This window comes from Sipha flava, unplaced genomic scaffold, assembly GCF_003268045.1.
Source record: "Sipha flava isolate LNK unplaced genomic scaffold, YSA_version1 120_pilon_pilon, whole genome shotgun sequence".
Taxonomy (NCBI): domain Eukaryota; kingdom Metazoa; phylum Arthropoda; class Insecta; order Hemiptera; family Aphididae; genus Sipha; species Sipha flava.
The window spans coordinates 65,378-87,629 of record NW_020271746.1 but is presented as its reverse complement, the minus strand read 5'-3'; the positions used below and the strand labels follow the sequence as shown (position 1 = coordinate 87,629).

Sequence of the window (22,252 nt, the reverse complement as noted above, 5' to 3'; positions counted from 1 at the left end):
CCGCTACGTGTAACGCAGTTGTCGTTGGGGTGCGCAAAAGTGCGCGCTCGCACGCGCAACCGTAGAAAATCTAATTTTAGACCACCGTTTTTCACGTGCCCTACGGCCAACGTGAGCGTTCATCGTCGTACAGACGGGCGCGCGCGTCTGCTACCGCAACCACGGTAAGGTCATCGCGCGCGTCTACCGTCGCACATGTCAGTCTGGGTATCGTGTGCTCGCGTACCGTATAAGTTATGTACACGTACGAACGTATTTTTATAGTACATGCATAACGAGTACGTGTACGGTATAGGTATACATTGTACTCGATTACTGTGTACACGCCGTACGTGCGCGAGCGTGTGTGTGCGTGTGTACGTATTGACATCTGGCACCCATCTGCCGCGCGATAATATAATTATACTGTATATGTATACGGTGTGGTACGACTGAACGAGCCGTCGCCTCCGCCGCCGGAGGTGGAGGGAAATTTTTTCTCATTATTCGCACGCGGATCGCGATGATCGATCCGCTAACCCTTTTTCTCGGTCGCGGAACGGCAAACATTTGATTAAACTGAACACGTACAAAGTGATCGGACGAGAGAGGCGCACTGAAGATCATCGACTCGTGAACGGCTAAAACAAGGAGGAGAAGTCGAGTGTTTTGTCAACGGTTGTTTTTGATGGCCGAATTTCGTTGGTGAAAATCAATAAGATTTTATTTACCGGACGGGTTAGGTACATCGTTAGGGTTCGACAACCGAATCCACTGCAGTTTACCTGCATGCTGATGACAAGACAACGGTAACTAGAAACAATTGAACTTTACCATTCCGATACATCTTTTTTCAGTTATTTAGTCATAAATCGTGGGTTTTTTTTTTTAAATTTCCCATTTAAAATTTTCCGAACCGTAATCTTTCATTTGTCAATGACCTCGTAAATCATATGTTGCAACAAAAGAATTCGTTTTCTAGCGTCTTGCGTGTTAAAATGTAAAAAATCTTCGTTCAGCGTTCAAGGGTTGATTATATATGATTGTATATCGTATGCAAAACCAAGCGTGGATCGATAAGTTTTGATCAGGGATTTACGAATGGCGAGCAGCGACCCAATCCGTTTAAGCCGACCATGAAAAGCGATATCACGGTTCAGCGCTGGAAAACAGCGAAAGCACACCCTGAAGCGGCATGCCCATTGTATATCGTACACGATCGCGGTACGTTCGTTGCGAACGTTTCCGGTTAACGCGTTGTCACAATCGTTATTTATTTGTTTTTCGGGGTTTTTTTTTTTTTTTAATTTAATATTTAAGATCGCGATATTATTACTACTCCGCCGGCTCGTGCGCGCACCGTGTACACGGACGATAAATAACATTGTTTCGGCCGACGTCGCGGTGACTCAGCCGCCCCCCCCCCCCCTCAACACCGCGCCGGATAATATAATAAGGCACCGGCGGCGGCGGCGTCGACAAACGGCGTGACGTGGTGTAAACGAGCGCAATCGGTAACGCCGCCCGTTCCGCCCGCTGCGAATGAGAACGCGTCCCCCTATATAGCTGCTGCGAGTTTGTACGGGGGTGGAAAAAATGAAAAAGGAGAGGAATTCAACTCTACCCGAAACGGTTTACGGTGAAAATGTTGTGCAGGAATCCGGTGGGGGGGGGATGGGCGAGGAGCAAGGGATGGTGGTTCGCGAAGCTTACGGTCGGAAACTTTTATTCGTTTTCGTCGTCGTGAACACGACCGTGTGCCGCCCGGGGAACGGCTGCACCGGCGATTTTAAAACATCGTCGTCGGGACCAATCACGGACGGCTCGTTACGGCGAACGCGATCGGTGTAAGATTGTTATCGCCGCGGCGCAATCGACCGGCGGCGCAACGGTTTGATCATTATTGTTGGCGAACGCAACCCGGCCGCGAAAAATATTCTCGGACGTTTATTCGGGTACGAAATTTTCGTCGTACGGACCGACGGTGGCGCGTACGTATTACGATGACGGTACGTAAGCTACTGGGACGGCGGGAGGGGGAAACGCTTTTTAAACAAATTAAGCGGCCGGTCCGTAAATTAGAGCTCAATTACAGCCGAGCGCACCGCGTGTAACGAATAAATACGTGAAAATGTAACGTGCAGTACGAGCGCACATGTGGTGTACGCGCGTAGAGAGTGCGGCGGAGAAGCGTGAGCGTATCGAACGGGAGTGCAACGTTGTTTGGCGAACGCGGAAATGCGCGTCCGCCGTCGGGGAATAAGTGCCGAGAAACAATTTACGGCACGAGGAAAAAGGTCGTTTACGACGAAAGCCCTGCCGACCACGTGGTCATTTAATTCGGGACTTGGGCCCCGTCGGGGGCGGACAGTGCGCGCTCGACCTGCATACGTGTGCATATACATATATGTGTGTGTGTGCGCGCGCGCGCGCGTATAAAAGTGCGTAAGAAGTGTACGCTGTAAACGTACATGGGCGACCGGTGGGCCGTCGTCGTCGTGAAGGGACGAGCGGTGGCGAGAAAAATTGATCGCGCGGCGGCGGCCAGCGATGGCGAGAGAACGCACAGCGATCGGGACGGAAGGGATGGCGGGAGAGAGAGAGAGAGAGAGAGAGAGAGAGAGAGAGAGAGAGAAAGGATGAGCGAGGGGAGGACGAAGAAAGAGTGTAAGTTAAATAGTGGCGGTGGACGGGTGTGGGGAGGGGGATGGCAGCGATGAATCACACGCACGCGACTTCGGGCGGTCGGGAAGCGGAAGGAAGAGGCGCTCGCGGAGGGCGACCGGCACGCGTAAAATCAATACTTTATTCACACGCACCGTACGCCGCCGACCACGCGCGCCGCACCCACGTGGTGTCCGCCTAGCGACGGCAACGGCAACGGTAACGGCGGCGGCGACTACGACGACCGTTGCGGCGGTATCACGTGCAAGTCGCCCGTTCGGCATTGGCGTTTTCGCGCTGTCCGAGTGAACTTGAAATAGTCGCGGCCGGCACGAGCGAATGCGCCAGCGCGACGCCGTCATCGCCGCCGCCGCGCCGTGCGCACGTCGCGCGAGCGGCCGGCCGGAGCGGAGAAAAACAGTATAAACACCCGCGGGGTTCTTACCCCTTTAACCTTTGCGCGATTGTTTACAACGCAACGCACGCGTAAACACAGTCCTCCTCCTCCTCCGACGACGACGACCACCACGGTTTCCGGGAACACTCGTACGTGTGTACGTGTACAGAGTGCGCGGTGCACGTACACGTTTACGGTTCGTCGTGTACGCGACACGTACACGTATGTGACGCGGCGACTTTTGCGTAACGTTACATCTTTCCCGCCCGAAAACGTTTTCCGCCGGACTCCGAATCTCCGCGCGCACGTGAACCTCACACGGCGATGCCGCGCGATGTTCTGCGCCTGGTACACGTTTCCGTTTGATTCGATTTTTTTTTTTTTTCTTTTTATTTCACTCGTGCACCGCGAACCGTATGCAATCCCGGTGTAACTTTCAGGCTTTTTTTTTTTTTTTTTTTTCGAAAAACTGTTTCCTTTCCGCGGCAATGTCTAACGTGCTTCTATTGTTGATTTTGCATTTATCGTTGTGATGAAAAATGAAAAAAATTATTCATGTTTCTCCGCGTAATCGCCCGCGCTGCTCCGCTTGATTTGAGTTTCGCGTTATGTTGTGCGACGTTTTATCGTGTCGTATCATTTGTTCTTTTAGACATAATCACTTGTTTGGGACGGAAAAAAATACTCCGAAAGATTGCCGTTGCAAACACATTTTAAATATATCTACTTTTAATTCCCTTCGTCAATTAATAAATAGGTTCGTAATTCTCGATCATTGTCGAAACATTATTTTGTAAGAATACAAACATTCGTCACATATACATTGAAAATAATAAAAATGATGCGATGAAATTGCGAAATAAATCGAATAATCCGTAGGCACTCTATTACATCCAATATGCTATTTATTGTACTTATATACTCAATTTTCAAATTTTAATGCCACACGTCGATGGGTAAACAATGTAATTCATTAGTAAAATTATTTACTAGTCTCAGTTTTAAATTACTACTGCCTAATGTAGCCAATCCCCCGCAAAGGGGGTCGTGGGACCCTTGGGATACATAGCCTATTGAGACCCAGATTCTCAAGGGAGTCGTGATAATTTATGAGACGTATAATATAAGTATATTTGTAATTATAATGATAGAATAATAAAATATTTAGTGGACATTTTGTTTTCAAAAATTATTATGTACATTTTATAATTGTATTTTATTGACATAAAAGTTATTTTACCATTGGAAATATAAATTAACATCGACGTCCAGCAATAACGATCAGATAAAACGCAAAGTGGTAGGAAAATAAACGGACTATGTATAAATTACCCACGATGATTAAAATATATCAACAAAATAGAATACATTACATTATATGTATAGGTTGAAAATATATATTTAGTTACTTGAATAAGTATTATTCAATACCAATAAAAAATACAAATAAAATTAATAAAATATAAGTAAATTTAAAGTAATTAAAACGTCATATGTTATAGTGCGTTAGATGTAACCAATAACATTGAATAAATATTTCTCACATACTCGTATGTATTAAAATTGTCGAACCTTTTTATGAAATTAGTGGATTTTATTTAAATGTATTTAGGCTTCTTTCATTTACATTAAGGGATTACAATTTAACCGTCGATTTTTTAATAAATGTTGAGGTTTACGAGGCGCAAACTTTTTTAATTTATTTTTTTTTTTTTTTTTAGTGAATAAACAAATATTCTATGCGGCATAAACTTAGGGCCAAAAGTCGAACATGGATATCCGATGATATCAGAAATATACAGTCGGTGAAATGATAAAAGAATAATAATTAAAATTTCTCGTGATCATGCTTCAATGCCATTAAAACAGTTTAAACTCATTTATCAAATTTGTATACGATTGAAGAAACTGATTGTCAAATAAATAAATTATACGCAGTCGATGTCAATCAACAAACAGCAAACGAAATAAATATTCAGCAACGGATTCTCTTCTGTAAAAGTAATATGTTGAGATTAAGCGGTTTAACTTTATTGCCAGAGGCCTGACGTACACCGTATTTATATGGAACGTTTAACATTTACGTGTTTAACAGCAAATGTTCATCGAAGGGAAAAAAATCAATTTAGGTGCCTTTAAACTTACACGTGCCACGTACAAGTAAGTATATACACACAGCTATAGATTGGTTATTAAAGTTCCGATTTGTGCGTGCGCGCGTATACGACCGCACGTTCTCCCTTCCGCGGAAACGACATCATTTCGTGCGTTACACTTCAATGTATATTTTTGAAGCCACGCATTCGCATCATACGCGATAATCATTACTTCGGTAAACACGTATCGAAAACGTACGCGTAGATAAGAGGAGTGTACACGAGTGTAATTTACACACGACGAGCCCCGGGAAGCGTGTACGCACAATACACGGTATCTAAATTCGAATCGTCGGGCGACGAGACATCTGCTCTCCGCGCGTCTGCGAACGTCGGATTTGTCGGATTTCGGTTAAAAGTGGCGGGAAACGTTTTTAGCGACGGCAACATCGGCGAAATCGAATTATTTATGCTGGACCGACGCAAGCCGGAGCGCGCGCGGAGAAGCGTTCTCGCTTCGCGTGGAAACGGAGAGAACGACCGAGGGACGGAGGGGGAGAACATAAATGAATTATTGTCAGACGCATCGCGCACGAATATATGCAGCTGTTCATCATCGTTTTCAGTGAAGGCCACCTGGCCACCGTTTTCGATGTATCCGCTGCCGTTACGGGCACACAAGCACCTCCGGTGCACAAGGTCTATATGGTTTTCATTATTATTATTATTATTATTATTATTATTATACGATTTTTTTTTTTTTCTCTCCATCGCGTGTAATTTTATACGCGCCGCGTGCGTAGTTAGCCCAACGGTTTTTTTTTTCCGCGTTTGTTTTGTCCGCAGCCGTACGCGCGAGTGTACGAGTGCGGCGCGCGCGCACCTTTTCCGTCCTCGTCGCGCCCGTACGGAATACCGTTATCCTCGCGCGGATTTATTTCCTGCGCGAACGAACGTGCTCGGGGTCCGCGGTGCGCGTAACGTACGTTTTTCCGTACGGCCCGAAACCCAGGACCGCCGTGCACGTGTCGAACGACGATTTTTCTAGGTTTCCTGTTTTTTAACTCGTACGCCGTCTTACTGTTGCAATCGTCGCGCACGTCCGTCCGCGGCGGTACGCAATTATGAACGTCACGCGTTTTTTTTTTTTTTTTTTTTTAGGGTGCGCCATTCACGTACGCGTTAACGTAAGCGGCCGGCGTGTGAGGGGGTCGAACGATTATCAATCGTTTACCCCTTACGGCCTTATCGGCGGGTCGCGCTCCAACTACTGACTTTTGAGATTTTAACGTGTCAACCCCTACGCGCGCGTTTTCGATTAGAAAATAATATGACGGACGGCGAGAGGGTCGATTGTACAAATCATATACGAACCACTTCAACGGATATGTGTATGTTTTGTAATGGCCTGTGTATTAAACAGTCCGGGAGATTTATTGCCTACGCTCGGGGTTTTAATTTGAAAACTTATTACTGATCGTTGTGCGAACAACAAATCGAACGTACGACAGTGGTTTGTTTTCCAACGGGATATTGATCAGTACGTGTGGAGTGTGTGTGTGTGTGTGATATCAATTACATAACTATTTTTATTTATACGTTTTTCTAAAACTGTCGTATCACACGGAACGATGAAAAAAGAACATCGTTCTTTTGAGAGTTCTACAAGCAAATATAACATCCGGTACGTATGTTACATCATGGGCCTCTGGCGCCATATTTACGCAACTGATTTATCGTTTGCGATTGCGTCTGTAATTTAAAATGTAAATATTTTTTTGACACGGCATTTAGCAATCAAGCTATTTTTTCGATTTTCGGCTAAATTTAATCGTGAATCATTTTCTCAACCATAGCACGGGTTACTCAACGATGATTTTTAAAATGTACCTAGAACTCGTTATATCGAGGAAAAAAAAAAGATTTGCGGTGACAAAAAAATGTTATACATTACGAAAAGGGGATCCACAATTTAAGACCGTTAAGATTACATTTCTTTCTATGTATATATATGTATAACATATCTTTCTCACCGTGATAAGCACGACCCTTATTTTTTTTTCTGCAGAGTCAAAATTAAAAATACAGGTATATAACATTCGTTGGGCGATATATAGGTAAGTGGGTTTCTTTGATCGAAAAAAAAAATAAAGAAGAGTATACAAACCAGTGTACTCGCGTCATTAGCATAAAATGGCGAATGGGTGAGAAAAACAACTACCCACGATTTAACTTCTCTCTTTCACCGCGTTACGTTCGGAAGGGGTTGAATCTTTTTACAGACATGAATGAACCATCGTATTGTTATAATTTATTTCGGCCTCTAGGCGACATAATGATACGTGTCACGTGAGAACTGGTTTTTTGTGCATGTGTGTGTGTGTGTTCATAATATTGTAATTTTTCTTTTCGTTTGTAATACCTATCGTCATCGAATAACCTGAAATGTAGTCCAACTAGTTTATAGGTACATATTATATATTAATATATTATATACGACGCGCAACATCTTTTATATTATACAACTGAGAAAATTCATGATTATCAGACAAGAATGAGCGCTGTCTTTCGAAAATCGCATATAATATGCATACATAATATATAAATAATATTTCTGTATTTATATTTTATCGTATACAATAGGTGCTTTTATAGAAACATCTAGATACAGTGCGAGACACATGAGATGGAAACCTAATACGGGCGGGTGCCGCCTACATACAACGAGATACATCCTTTTTCCTGTTTGCGTCCGTTTTTTCGAGACCGAATGCTGCTGCTGTTTTCTGGAGTTTGGATACTAGAAAAAGGTTGATTTTTTTCGTCTCAAGTGGAGTTTTTATTATTCTACAATTTGAACGTTTCCACATAAAATACGAAACGTGCGTCATTTTATTTACAGTGAAATGATAACGAAATTCAAAACTGATAAACAACCTACAAGCAATAAAATAAACTTAGTATTCAATAAAATAAAATATTAAAGTGAAATTCGATTTAATACCGGAAAAAAGTAGGTTTGTAATAAGAATCGGTTTGATTAATACACAATACAATATTATAACAATTAAAAACAACATCTAAATAAAAATATTTATATAGAACTAAATGATTATGAACATTTTCTATGTAAAGTTTTTGAATACAATTATTTTTAAAAAACTAAAAAAACAGAATCAAATTTGTTAAATACCGGTTAATATCATCTATCGAAAATTCATTGTACCAAGTTGTCTTCCAAAAATATTTGAAACTACTGAATAATTTTAAGGAACGACTTCTCTAAATTTTGCATTTATCATAATAGTGTCAATAGATAGGGCTGCATTTATATAAAAAAAAAGTGTATATTCAACGACAATAAATTAAATAACTCGTTATTGCTAAACCAATTCAAAATTTTTAATTTTTACTCGGAATCTGATATTAAAAAATTCAAATCGTATCCTCCCCTAATGGAACAACTGGCCTTTGCCACTACAATTACATATTGAATAATTTCCAAGTGTAAAAAGGTCCGACAACATTTTGCTAAAACTAGTTATTGTGAGGGAATGACGTCAACATAAAACATATCACACGATGTGATCCAAACGAGTTTTTCTAAAAGTCTTCGGTTGCAACGTTGTCGAGATGGGAATTTCTATATCTCGGAATGCGTTTCTCAACAAATACGTTCTTGTGGTATTTTGTACTCGTGAGTGATATAAAATATATTACGGACTGTTGTAATCTTTATTTACAATACATATTGCTTCTTATCTTTCTTCTCTGTTTGACTACGTTATCGCGTCATGGGTGTATGTATGTACCTATGTTAATATACGTTTTACAGCATAGTGGACGTAACATTGTCTTCGCCACTATTTAAGTCTCCAACGTACATTCACAGGAAAACGTCTTCGGACTTAAAATTTATAGTGAACACGTATTACAACAACTATCCACGGAAAAACTGTCAAATCAAACCAAAAAATCCTGTTCGTAACGCGGTTTATCATAAACTATTTTCCGAATAGGTGGAAACAAAAAACAATAATAGTCTTTCGCCGTATATCTTCTCAATTAGCAGTGCGCGCAATATATATTCGACGTTAAACGCTATACTGCAGTCGTAACGTGCGCGTGCATGACAAATAGGCTATAGGTAAATCGTGTATAATGTATTGTACGTAAACGAAACAAATAAACGGGTGCGCGTACGTACGTGTAATCGGAAAAGGGACGCAGGAGGGTTACGGTGTATGAAGGTAGCAATAAACGGCCGCAGTTCATATCGATCCAGTTTCCCCCGATTCACCCCCTCCCCCCCCCATCAGTTAAATATACATAAATACGTATTTATTACACTTTTGGTCTGCGCGCACACCGTACATCAATATATGGAATAATAATAATAATACGTGTGTCGAATATGGTTTTTTATTTTTTATTTCACAAATGAATTCCGTGTGCGGACGGTTTCGCGTGCGGTTAGTCTAACGAACTCTAATTGAACTGCCTGCTCCGTTCCCAGGTTCCCGCGTATGGATTTGATTTGTTTTTATTTTATTATTATTATTTTGTCGCTTTTAACACGGAGTCTACGATGTTCTTGACCTCAATTGCGTACATAAATCACACTGAATAATGTTCACCGGCGATTCAAAAATTTGTTTGATTTTATTAACGTAGGAAAATGTGTTTAATCGCTTAACAATATTGTTATCGTATTACATGATTTAATTTTTAAAAATATATATATATATATATATATATATAAATAATCAAAACTCTTAATCGAATACGACGTAAACGACTTTCTTTTAAACGTCATCCAGTACGGTTATAAAATCGTACGTATGTAAATTGTTCAGGATTTCATTTTGCAAAACGACTGGTTTCGTTCTCCTCGCTCGCTCTATAAAAACATTATGCATAATGACGTTTACCATAACGTCAACCCCACCGAAATCAACAAATCGCATACACTACGCGAACATCAACGGTGATCTTAAGAGACGCGTTTATCATTGAATCGCATTCGATAGTTTCGACGTTTATGCGATTCGTTGATCTCGTTGCGGTTAACGTCGTTATTCGTAATATAATTCCGTGCGCAGGTAAATGGATTCGTAATCGCAAGGGTATCCTGAAGCGAGAAACGTGTTGTTTTTGTACTTGGAAATTTAAGACCATCATCACTTGTACTTGTTTCATTTTAAGATATTTACGTCTGTACCGCGAATGTGCACACGACAGTATTTTTTCAACATTTTCGTCGACCGCCTAGGTGTATACAAAAAAAAAAAAAAAAAAATACAATATTTTCTAAAATACATTCCGTAACACGCACAACACGGTCAATCTTCCGTCGGAAAGCCCTTTAAATGCACACACACACACACACACACACACACGGTCCAACACCGCAAACTCGCCGATGCAGGTTTCGTGTGCGCGTCGAGGAGCAGCGCTTAGAACGTAGGTAACCAGTAAACGCAACGAAATCTCTATACCGAAAACCGGTACGCGCACGCAGGCCGTTTGTTTAGGATCTTTGTGCGCACCGTACTGGTCGGAAATCCGGCAACCCGGCAATGGCGGTGTTAAGTTACGGCACATACGTGCGTATATAATGTGCGTGTGATATACGAAAAGTTGTGCGGTGCGTGCGTGCGCGGTGTTGGTTAAAGAGACATTTTGAAAAGGATCGACAACATGGCCGCCGCCGCTGCTGCTGCCGCTGTACACACCGACAGCTGTTCTTATGCACACCGCCCTTTTGTGTGTGTGTGTGCACGTATGCGTGTACTAGTCTATCAGTACGTGTGTGCGTACTTATGAGTGTGTGTGTGTGTGTGTGTGTGTGTGTGTGTGTGTGTGTGTGTGTGTGTGCAGTACGGCCGTCGTGTGTGCATTATGTTGTTGTACCCTGGGGGCCAGGGCTGCTCAAACCGCTCCGTACGGTTACGTTTCTTCCGAAAAGCGTCGGTGTTGACGGGACGTTGCGCAAAGTCCTGCCGGCTCGTGAGGATCTCATCGTCGCTTTCGGTCCGTGAACGAATCGCCGTAACACCGAGACGGCGAACGGACACCGGCACAGCGTAGACGCACGGCACATTTTAGACACCCTTGAGCGCCCGCGCCGCCACCGCGGATCCCTAGGCGACAGCTGCCGCCGTTTTGTACCGGTGGCGGTGCTCCCCCCATCCAACCCCCCGACAGTCAACCGTCGCGGTATTTCACCGGTGTGTTCGACGACGACGTGGCCCCGTGCGAGCGTGAGTTCGTGCGTGCGTGCGTGCGTACGACGTGCCGTTTCGGTAAACCATTCGATTATTGTGTATTATTACGTATGCGCGACGAAAGCAAGGCTCTCACGAAACATATCGTGTTCTGATCGAAAAACTAATGAGGTGATTCGCCGCGGACGAGAGTAGGGGGCGCGTGCAACAGAAACCACCATTTTTCGTACACACATATTTATAAAGTCAATGTTACAGCGTAAAAATTATCCTTGTACAAGGACACCGGAATAGTCACGTCGAGACGACAGTTGTGATCGAGGGACGTTTTAATTAGGGCTCGAGTGTACATACGCGATGACTGCACCAAGTAGCTGCATAATTATTGTACGCGTTTAACCACCGGCAGTGTAGTAGAAGCAGAAATAATAATAATAATAATATGATAGTAGTAGTAGTAGCAGTTGCCGTAGTAGTAGTAGTAGTAGTAGTAGTAGTAGTAGTAGTAGTAGTAATAGTAGTAGCAACTTCAGTCCCCTTCAATGGTCCGAGGGTTAAACGTGGGGCGGGGACAACCGACCACGCGACGACGTAGGCGCGTGGTCAGGGACCTTTGAGAGGATCGCCGCCGCCGCCGCCGTCGCCGCCGCCACCACCGTCGTCGTCGAGCGCCGCGTCCTTTCTCTTCGCCGCGGTTAGTAAATACACGTAGTATTATGTTGTCTAGCCGTGTACATCCGTCGTTGTCGCTATACTGACCCTCGTCCATATCGTCATTTTGACGAGACGTCTGACGACAACGAGGACTTTTTTTTTATCATTATTCCTCCGGACACACTCATTGTAACGGTATTTTATCGATTACCATTATTTCAAATGTGTTCTTCTATTTTTTATGCTTACTGTACTCTCTACTGTTAATATAATAATATAATCATTATGACAGGTAAACAATAACGACCGTTATTTTTCATACTATAACGTTATTGTTGTTTAACACCTAGGTACCATAATATATTTATGTTTTTAATCAATCGATTTTTTTTTTATGTTTTCATACGAACAGCTGTTCATACTGGTTCCGCATACATCACCAACTGGTCATTTGATAATTTGGCTGATATTATGTCGTAAATTAAAAAAACATACGCCTAGAACTTATTACCATAACAGTTCGGAATTACTTTTCCGGCGAATAATGTTTCACCTAATATTACAACTAGAAGTACAATTATTGCTCAGAGAATGCATATTTTTATAGAACCGAAAAATTTTTCTCGTCATTGTTTTCTAACAGTTCACCTTTATACTCGTATTATAGAACATAATGTATTTTAGCGTTTTAACCTTATAGTCCAATGCCTTCAGTTAAGCAAACTTTATCGGAGCCACCTGGGTTCTAATCCATCGTAACTAATGAAAATAAAAAATTTAATCCACCTGGATTATTTGAACTATGTTATTATAAAAATGCTCGTAATGTGCGTACGACAACAATAGAATTATGTCCACCTGGAGTGTAATATATGCATTTTATACATGTATGAGAAAAGCAAATAAACGCACAAAATTCATCTGTATAACATCTATTGTGTGGTATGAACATTTTCTCTAGAGACAGATTTCCGTCAAAGTTTATTCAATAAAAAAATTAAGCTCTTTTATTTTTATAATATTAACTGCACCCCATTGTCTATGCAAAAACGTCTACATTGTAGGGTCAAACATTAATTGAACAATCCTGAAAATATATTATAATATTAAATTAAATAAGTACATGCTAACAAATAACAACTACGAGATAACGTCCAATACGACGCAGCAACTAATGATGTGTATTGTAGTCAACAATAATATTTCAATTGGAGTAGCGAAATTAAATCAACTTCTTAGATTCTTACACGCAACAACTCTTCTAAACCGTGAAAATAACCGTTTTGTACTTGTAAAACATATTGATGTGAAAATGTTGTGTAAAACTCTACGCTTAGATTTCGTGGTTCGAAATCGCGATTTAACCGAACAACTACTCTTTATAATTAATAATTATTGTTGACTGTTTAAATAAATAATTGTGTAGAGCTATCCGTTTTGTTTGAATATAGTACATCAAGTGTAGGTTATATGCCTAGGTGTATTATACATGAAATAAATACGAGTTTTTAAACCATGTGCATTATTTGAAAAACCATCGTATGATAACGAGCACACATTAACGGTTGAACAACAATTTATTAGGTATATCTGGAAATTTATTAGCGCGTCGTACGACAGTAAATTTATATAAAAACGGAACGCGACAGTTGCCCGTACCCCGTATACATATGTGTATACGATTCGAACGCGTCATTATAATCGGTAAAATTATTATTATGTACGTTCGCAAAATATTTAAATCGACCGCATACTATATGTGCCGTTCGATGTGTAATTTGTGTGCGTGCGACTCGTGTACATGTGTACACGCAAACACACGCATTCGAACGCGTATAATACTGTGTGCGTGTACACGACGTCGAAAGAGAAAATAAATGTGATATAATAGTAGTGTTTCGCGAATATTTTATAAACGCGCGCCCACCAACACACGCGCACACGGGGGTAGTCGAATATATACTATGTACGTGTTTACATATACACACATAAACGATTGTCCGTATTTATATACGTATACGCGGGATTTAATCTTTGTCACCCCATCGGTGGGCAAGACGGGTCGTGGAGTGGGGAGGGGGTAGGTGCAATGGCGGCATCGGCGGAGCGTATAGCTCTCGTTTCACCCTATAACATTGACCTTCAACCGCGCAACGTTGCCGGAGTGCCCGCGGACGCAATCTCCGCGCGCGCGTACTGCGTAACAGCATGTCGCCGTCGTCAAATCATCGGAGGCGTATTTACGTTATTACAACGGTAACCGGTCTACGACACATTTGCGCGCCGGGGTTGTTGTTGTGAGCTGTACTTAAAATTATCACACGCGAAACGTGCCGCCGCGGCACGACGATCACACCGTTGTGCCCGTTCGGAATACAGGGTTCCTGTTTGGGATTAGGCACAACGGACATTGTAGGTCAGCACTATAATGCACGCGTGTCGTCAATAGAAACAATATACGTTAACCTTAAGGCGCGTGGGCCCGACCGATAATTGCTGTCCCGTCGTTTTCTGCTCGCGACACAATAATTTATTATACTGCTATTATTATTCGTTTATATTATTATTATATTATATTTGTACCTATTATTATTATTATTATTATTAATAAAACGTCTAGGCATAGCGTCAACACACGCACAATAATAGGATAGAAGGTACGAAGGAGAAAAGGCTTCGCGGCCGGAAACGTTGTCTCGGGTTCGTTTGGCAACACCCGCGCCCGTGCGTGTGCGCGTATCCGTGTGCTCCAGACACATGAGCGGTGCACGGCCCGTGCGGAAGTGCGGTCTCCTCGGTCGCCCAGTGTCGTCGTCGGTTTTTAATGGCACACACAGCGTGTGCATGACGTCATACGTCATAAAGGAGTTCCCCTATCCACCCTGTCATTTACACGCTCATTTCTTATATATATATATATATATATGCAATTTATCAACAATATGTTGTGGATTTACTGTTTTCCACGATGACGTGAGAAAAAAATTACGAAAAAATGTCGAAAACGGTACGCGCTTAGCGTGCCGCGTGTAATTTTAGTATACGTACTGCCGAAGCAAGTACTGCGCAGTGTATACTCGTATAATATGTTTACGAGATGGAACAGCGCCACTGCTGTAGCTGCTCCTGCCGCGTAACAGTAATGATGATAACTGCGATGGGGGCTGCGGACGCCATGTTTCGAATTTGTAATTTCACAATTATACACGGGAGCATATTATAATGTGCAGGGTCGGACGTGGGGGCCTTAATCTGTATAGGAAAATAGCGAACACCGAGAAAAATGGCCGTCGTTTATATTGTTTGAATCTATCGTAAAATTCGTTTTGCGGTGTATGTCGCCTCGGATAACCCCTTCACATGATTTTTACGTTCCGTTTATTATCGATGTGGGTCTGTACGTTCTATCGGATTCAAAATTCCAAATGTATTTTCGAGTAATACTATGACGGTACAGACTTCAGACCAGCAGCTGCGATTTAATTTTAGATGTTACCTACATACCACGTTTATGAACAGTTTATTTTTTTCCACTTAATGATGCAAATTTTTGACCAAAGGAATTCATGGGCATTGTACGTGCGCCAGGCTTAAGGGAGGTATAAGATACCCGATAAGAATCTGCTGTGGATCTCACATATATATATATATAGGTAGGTAATGCATGCGGTTCACAGACTAAACGACGAAATCTCGACGGCTCTTCTCTTTTTTTGTCCGAATAAGACTCGATTTTCATGCACCACCTTCACACAGCGTGAGGCCTCCTCCTACCACCAGCAGGTTCAGTTTTTGACCAGTTTCGATGGGAACAAAATGCTCAAATGGCCCGAGCATGTCGCAAGGAGTTCCACGAAAACAATCATTCCGTGTACAGTCAGCCGGAGCACAATAAAGAGTATAGGTTACCGAAATCCTCGATAATAAAAAATAATATCTTAAACTTCTAAAAACCATAATTTATAAACAACAGTAAAATTTGATTTGAAAAAACCATTTGACACTTTTATTTTATTTTTGCTTTTATCGGAAAAAAAACGAACCCTCATATTATATAACAGGGAAAACACATAGAAAGCGTACCTCTGCAGTTAGTACTTTATATATATATATATATATATATATATATATACATAACCTTTTACGCTAAAATAACGAAATAATATTACATTGACGACGTATCAGTATTTTCAATCAAAAAACATAACAACTTAAAAAAGTTTCGAATGTATATATATATAGGTATATTACACAATACGTAAGTTTTTTTCTGTTGGTTAACAAACATTCCCTTACATGAATTTTATATATAAATATATATTTTAGATTCAAAAATTTCATTATACAGAATAAATGATGTCGGTACATGTTACATACATATATATGTAAGCCGCCATTCGATAAGAATTTGATTGAAACGTTATGTATTCATATAAACAATATTTTCGCTAAATTGTTGTTTACGCACGTCATATTATAGAGAACAAGAATGATTTTTTTGTACTTTTATTATGATAGAATCGAAAAATAAGAGAAAAAATACTATATTTATAACCGACGAAAAGCATTAATAGTAGTTATGAGTATGAGCGAGCTTTGAAATTTTACTTTGCAGATGCCACTTTAACCGCACATACTATGGAAGTTCAAAGTGTTTTACACCCTAAATATTATAAACAGTATGTATAGAAGGATACATTTGAAAAAAAAATTCGTACAACTTTCAATAAGTATAAACAACATAGTGCATTGGGTAAACGCTTTTCAGAAAACCCTCACATCACTTAGAGTATAAATGCATATCGCATGTGTGTGTGTTTATATGTATATATATATATATATTGAATTTATTTATGTGTCTGTCGTTTCGAAATTGTGACTTAAGCCGTGGAAATCACGTATAATATTTATTGACGTGTGTGTTACGACCGACGGTAACACGCATAATACTACCGCATAACCGATAATACACTACTACTAACACCGCAATGAGTCTGTATCTGTATCCGTCAATTGACTATCGGGTGGTACACGTACCAATAAAAGTGTTCCACAATCGAGGGTTTCCAAACTTTGGACACAGGAACGCGTATAAAAATGTATTCCCATTAGATGAAAAGTGTTCACTACCTGTGCGTCGTCTACTACGCGCGGAGGGGTTAACCTACGAGTGCAATAAGAGGGGAGGAAAAGGGACCCGAAGGCGATTTTTGCAGTCCCGAACCTTTGACAACGACCGCAATATCAGCACGCTAGCGCACTGCGTTAAGACAACCACCGACACAACAGCGACGACGACGTACATCGGAAGAGGGATGAAAAACGCATGCGATGAGTCATCGGTGCCACTATACTTCTGCCGATGGCACGTATACGCTCACACACACTCATATATACAAGCACACACGCATATACGACGCGGTCGACGCCATTACTATGGGGCCTCTGTAGTATCGATCCGATCACCGCCACCGCCACCTCTTCCAAGCTCGCACCCTCCGCTCATCCCCGACTCTGCCGCACCCAGTCGCGTCCAATGGCCAACGCGATATTTTTATTTTTATTTTTTTCCTCGCGCTCACTAGTTATTCGCCACCACTCTCCCCGCACTACCGCGTTCCCGACCCTTCGAAACTTTTACCAAACCACCGATGACTTCGTCGTCGCCGCTGCCGCCTCCGTTACCACGTATATAACAGCTAAACGACGAGACGGCGACGGTTACACACGCGGTAACATAATGTAGGTATACGTAATGAAACGTGTGCAAACGCGTTTTTACGTGTGCTCTGTATAATATTTTAGCTTGTGCGTGCATTAATGCACTCGCCGCGCGCGGTTTTTTTTTTTTTTAATTAAAATTGAATAATAAATGTGCCGTTGAATAATGTGTCGAGTTAGGTACGAAAAATAAATATACTTTACAGAAATAAGTATATACTCGTATATTGGTGTTTATAGGAGCCCTTACAAGCACGTTTACGGTCCTTCAGTGTGAGCTTGTGGTGTTATACCGTATCATCGCAGCTCTGCATGTGTTTACGTTCAACCTACGGTTAGGTCCGTTCCTGGGTCAAAATTATGAATGTTATGTTAGATAAGAAGGCAATAAAAAAATACACGTTGAATATCCATAATCAAAAATATTAGGGTCGAAAATCAATAAACGTCAACAAATATCTAAACAGTTTGAACGGCTGAACTTGTCAGTGAAAATGCGTTCTATCGATGTCTGCATTTACAACTGTAGTTTGGCAGTGAGTAAAAAGCGCGGGAAAATGCAATATAAAAGGCGTCAAATCGAGGAAATTGGCACAGTTAAAACAAAAATAGGCATCCGTGTAAGAATTTTTAGGCCGTTTTAACTTTTATAGAATGAAGACTAGGTATATTCTTAAGAAAAATGTATGTAAAAAGATTCTAGTAGGTTCTAGGGTTAGAACCCCCCCGTCCCATTGCGCACGAGCCAGCTTTCTATACAGAGAACATCACACCTTGAGCTACATGAACGTCTGTAAAACTACGTGAATGCAATCACGAACATTTGCGTAATATTAACAGATTCGTAAACGAACGGCTACAATGAAAGACAAAACGAAAATATTTCAGTACTTTCGATCGTATATTATATTGTATAACACAATTGTAACTCTATTTGGCTTAGCATTATTCAAAAAAAATATTTTACATTACAATATCATATCTTTCACGAAATACGAATTATACATTATTCGTTTATTCATTTGGTATAATACAACGGTTTGCGTTATAAAGTCAGTAACGATAAGCATCCGGAAGTTAATTAATGTTTATATGTGGTTTTATAATTGTTGATACGTTTTGTTTTTCGAACCGTATTAAGTATGCTAATTTGCATGATATTATCTTACACCTTTCGGATACTAATACGATAATATTGTATATATAAAAAATAAATTAGTTTTGTTGTGAAATAAAATGATAAATAAATACATTTTAACCTAATGTTTAAATTATAATCACAGTTTGTTGATAATAAATAAAATACAATTAAAATATAAAATTGTTAAGTGCTTGTATAAGTAAAACTGAAAAAGTATTTTAACTGTGTATATAACCTGCCACTATTTTATTAAGCGTGTTCCATGGCTATTTATAAGGCATAAATACATATACATTTTAACAGTTTAAATTTCATAGGATTTCCGGGCACTAGTTATGACCCAAATCAACGGAGAAATTTAAATCGTTTATGATTTCACAAATAGTCTCTACAAGTACAAGTCTAGGGGACTTTTATTTTTTTTATACGCTTTGCGTCCTATACGTGTTTATTTCAATTTTTACACTCCTTCAATCACAAACTGATTTTTTTTAAAGCGTTTTTAAATCGTCTAGATCGATTCGCACAAACTATTTATATCGATGAGTTGATCATTGTATCTGGTAGTTATTATACCTATACACTATAGTTGAAATATATATATATGCAAATAATGTAAGACATGGGCAAAAAGAACGATTAAATATCGCCAAATATGGAAACATACACATTATATAGGCACTTCGAAACAAAATAAACATGTAGGTTGAAAACGGATAAAACCAACGTTTTTAAAATGACAGACGTTCAGTGTCTGCCTTTTGTCAACTGTTTCACATGAATATACCAACGCGCTCGGGTCTGCGCCCTTGAGAAAAAATAAAGAACGTAAACAGTGCAACTAAAAAAAAAAAAAAACCGGACAGCGTCTGTCCATCCGTTTGACCCAGTGCCCTTGCCGCGTACGTATATAATGGTCGTCATCGCCTGTATACGATCACACTAATCACCGTCCATTTGTCTTTGGACTTGGTCCGCGTGCGAACGGCGTATTCGTTTGTATACATTACACACACACATAAACACACAACATATCGCGGGGTGGCAGAGGTACAGGCGCGAAGGGTTACGCAGGTGCCGCCGCCGCCGCCGCCACCACCGTAATGTGTGTCAAGGGGAAGGTCCCGTTGACGAATCATCAAAACAACAACACAGAAACGCACACACGGCGGCGCTTGCTCACTCGTACGCGCGGTATACACATATATCTATAAACCGTCAAGCACGAAAGGGTTGTAACGTTTTAAACTTTCGTGACACACATTCCGTTATGTGAACACATTCGTGCACGGTAACCGACGGGGATGGGTATGTGAAATACATGAAATACAAAAACACGCGTTCACGTGTCATTCAGTTGGACGCAACGTACGCGCGCTGTTGCTACGTGCACGAATCGTTTCGACGAATACATAATACGTGTACTACACAAGTACGGCAGAACGTGCGAGGCGTGTTAGGTGGACTTATCGGCCGCGCGTACACTTATTGTGTGTAAAATAAACGAAAGAGATAAAAACAAATCCGATTTGAATAATTATCGTACCGTTCACACGATTGTCGCCTGCAGTTTCGAGTGCATTCTTACGCGGAAATTCGTACGACACACGTATGCGTATAAAATATATGTAACGGAGCGCGGGGGCTTATCGCCGTCGACGGTACACGGCAATTTTTTCTAAAAAAAAAAAAAGTACGCGCGCGCGTACGTGACACGCAGTTAATTAATTCGTCGGGTCGCGGTTCCCACGCCGGTCTCGCACCGGGTCCAACGCGCGCGCGCGCCTCTTACCTTTTTGTCGGTGAGCTTCTCGCACCTCCTCATCTTGCATATCTGATGGCTCTTGTCGTTCCTGCACGGCGCACAATCGCCGCAGTTGTCCTTCCGCTGACACCCTATGCACTCTCCGCACCGCTTCCGTTTCTTCTTCGTCTGCTTGTCCATGCCGTTGGCCCCGTTCTCGCAATGGTCCGAGTCCATCATCGACCCGCCGATGCTCACGTTGCTACCACCGCCGCCGGTCATGCCCACCACATTGTGTTGCACCAGCGGCGACTTGAACCCCGCGGTGCTGCTCACGGCGGCCACCTGGCCCGAGCTCTCCACGCTGGAGCTGCCCACGCCGTCGCTCTCCACCGAGCTGTCCATGCTGGACGCGCGCACTTTTCGCCGTTCTTTTTTCCGCGACTCTTGCAGCCCGCGTGGCGACAGCGTGTCCTCCATCTTGACCGAGTCGATGTACGTGCCGCCCGCGTTCTGGTACACGTGGCTGGGTATCTGCGCGGACACAATGGCCACCGGTTCGGTTTTCACAACCGTCAGCAGTGTGGCCTGGTTGGATTGGTGATGGGGCGCCCCCATGAAGTTGCCCTGGATGATGGTGCTCTGGTGTTGGTGGCTCTGAGGTGCGAACGCGTGTGGCGGTGGCGGCGGCGGCGGTGGGTATTGCGGGCTCTGGAACAAATGTATGGTGCCGGCCCGGTCGTCCAGGAACTGTTGCTGGATTCCCGGGACCAGGGTGGGATAGCCGCGGGGCGCAGTGGCAGCGGCCACGTTCACCGTCGACAGCGTGTGGAAGCTGGGCAAGCCGGGTGACTGGGTGGGCGATACGGCGGCCGGCGTCAGCGTGGTCAGCGAAACCGTTTCCGATTGCTGTTGGTCGTTTTGGAAGTTGAACTGCGACTGGAACGACGGCAACTTGCTGCCGGCCGGTGACGGTGGATAGTCGAACGACCCCTTGGACATCGAGTCCTGCGAGTTACTGCCGTCCAGCTTGCTCTCCCACGGCCGGTACGACTGGGGCTGCGGTATGATCATCGTGGTCGGGTACAGATCCGGCCGGTGCAGCCCGTCCGGGTTATAGTCCCAGTGCATGTCTAATATCCGACCGGTAGTTGGGTCGTAACCGTCGCTCGGGCCGAGCCGTGCGCCCAGACCCTCGGCAAGTTCCAATGCCGAGAACGAGCTGAACGGCGGTAGACCCGGCGCCGGGCCCGGTGTCTTCGACTCGGGTACGGTTGATGACGGGGTGGCAGGCTGTGGTGGCGGATAACCCGCCGTACCATATGAGGCCATGGCCTCCCCGCCACCCTCGCTCATACTAGCCGACGTTGCAGCCAGCGTCACGTTCCCATCGTCTCAATTCTAACGGTCACTATGGACAAAAAAAATCGAACATTATAACCACATTTTCATCGCAGCCGTATAATGGTATAATAATTGTAATAAAAAATATCGTAAAACAATGTTTTCAATTTGACACGCGAGTACATTATAATTTTACATACCGGTCGAAGTGATACGGTTTATTCATTAACCAAAGAGATCCACGGGTATACGTCGAGTATACATACGAATATAACACATTATGTT

At 42.3% G+C, this 22,252-nt stretch overlaps 1 protein-coding gene across 2 annotated transcripts in view; it reads right to left on the bottom strand.

Moving 5' to 3' along the window:
- LOC112693944 (DNA N6-methyl adenine demethylase-like) overlaps positions 1–22,034 on the bottom strand; it is a 45,787-nt gene extending 23,753 nt beyond the window's left edge. For both annotated transcript variants that reach the window (XM_025569223.1, XM_025569224.1), the window contains exon 1: positions 20,672–22,034. In XM_025569223.1, coding sequence (XP_025425008.1) covers positions 20,672–21,979 — 1,308 coding nt within the window. In that variant the 5' untranslated portion in view covers positions 21,980–22,034. The remainder of the gene's footprint in view (positions 1–20,671) is intronic.
- Positions 22,035–22,252: the final 218 nt, after the last annotated feature.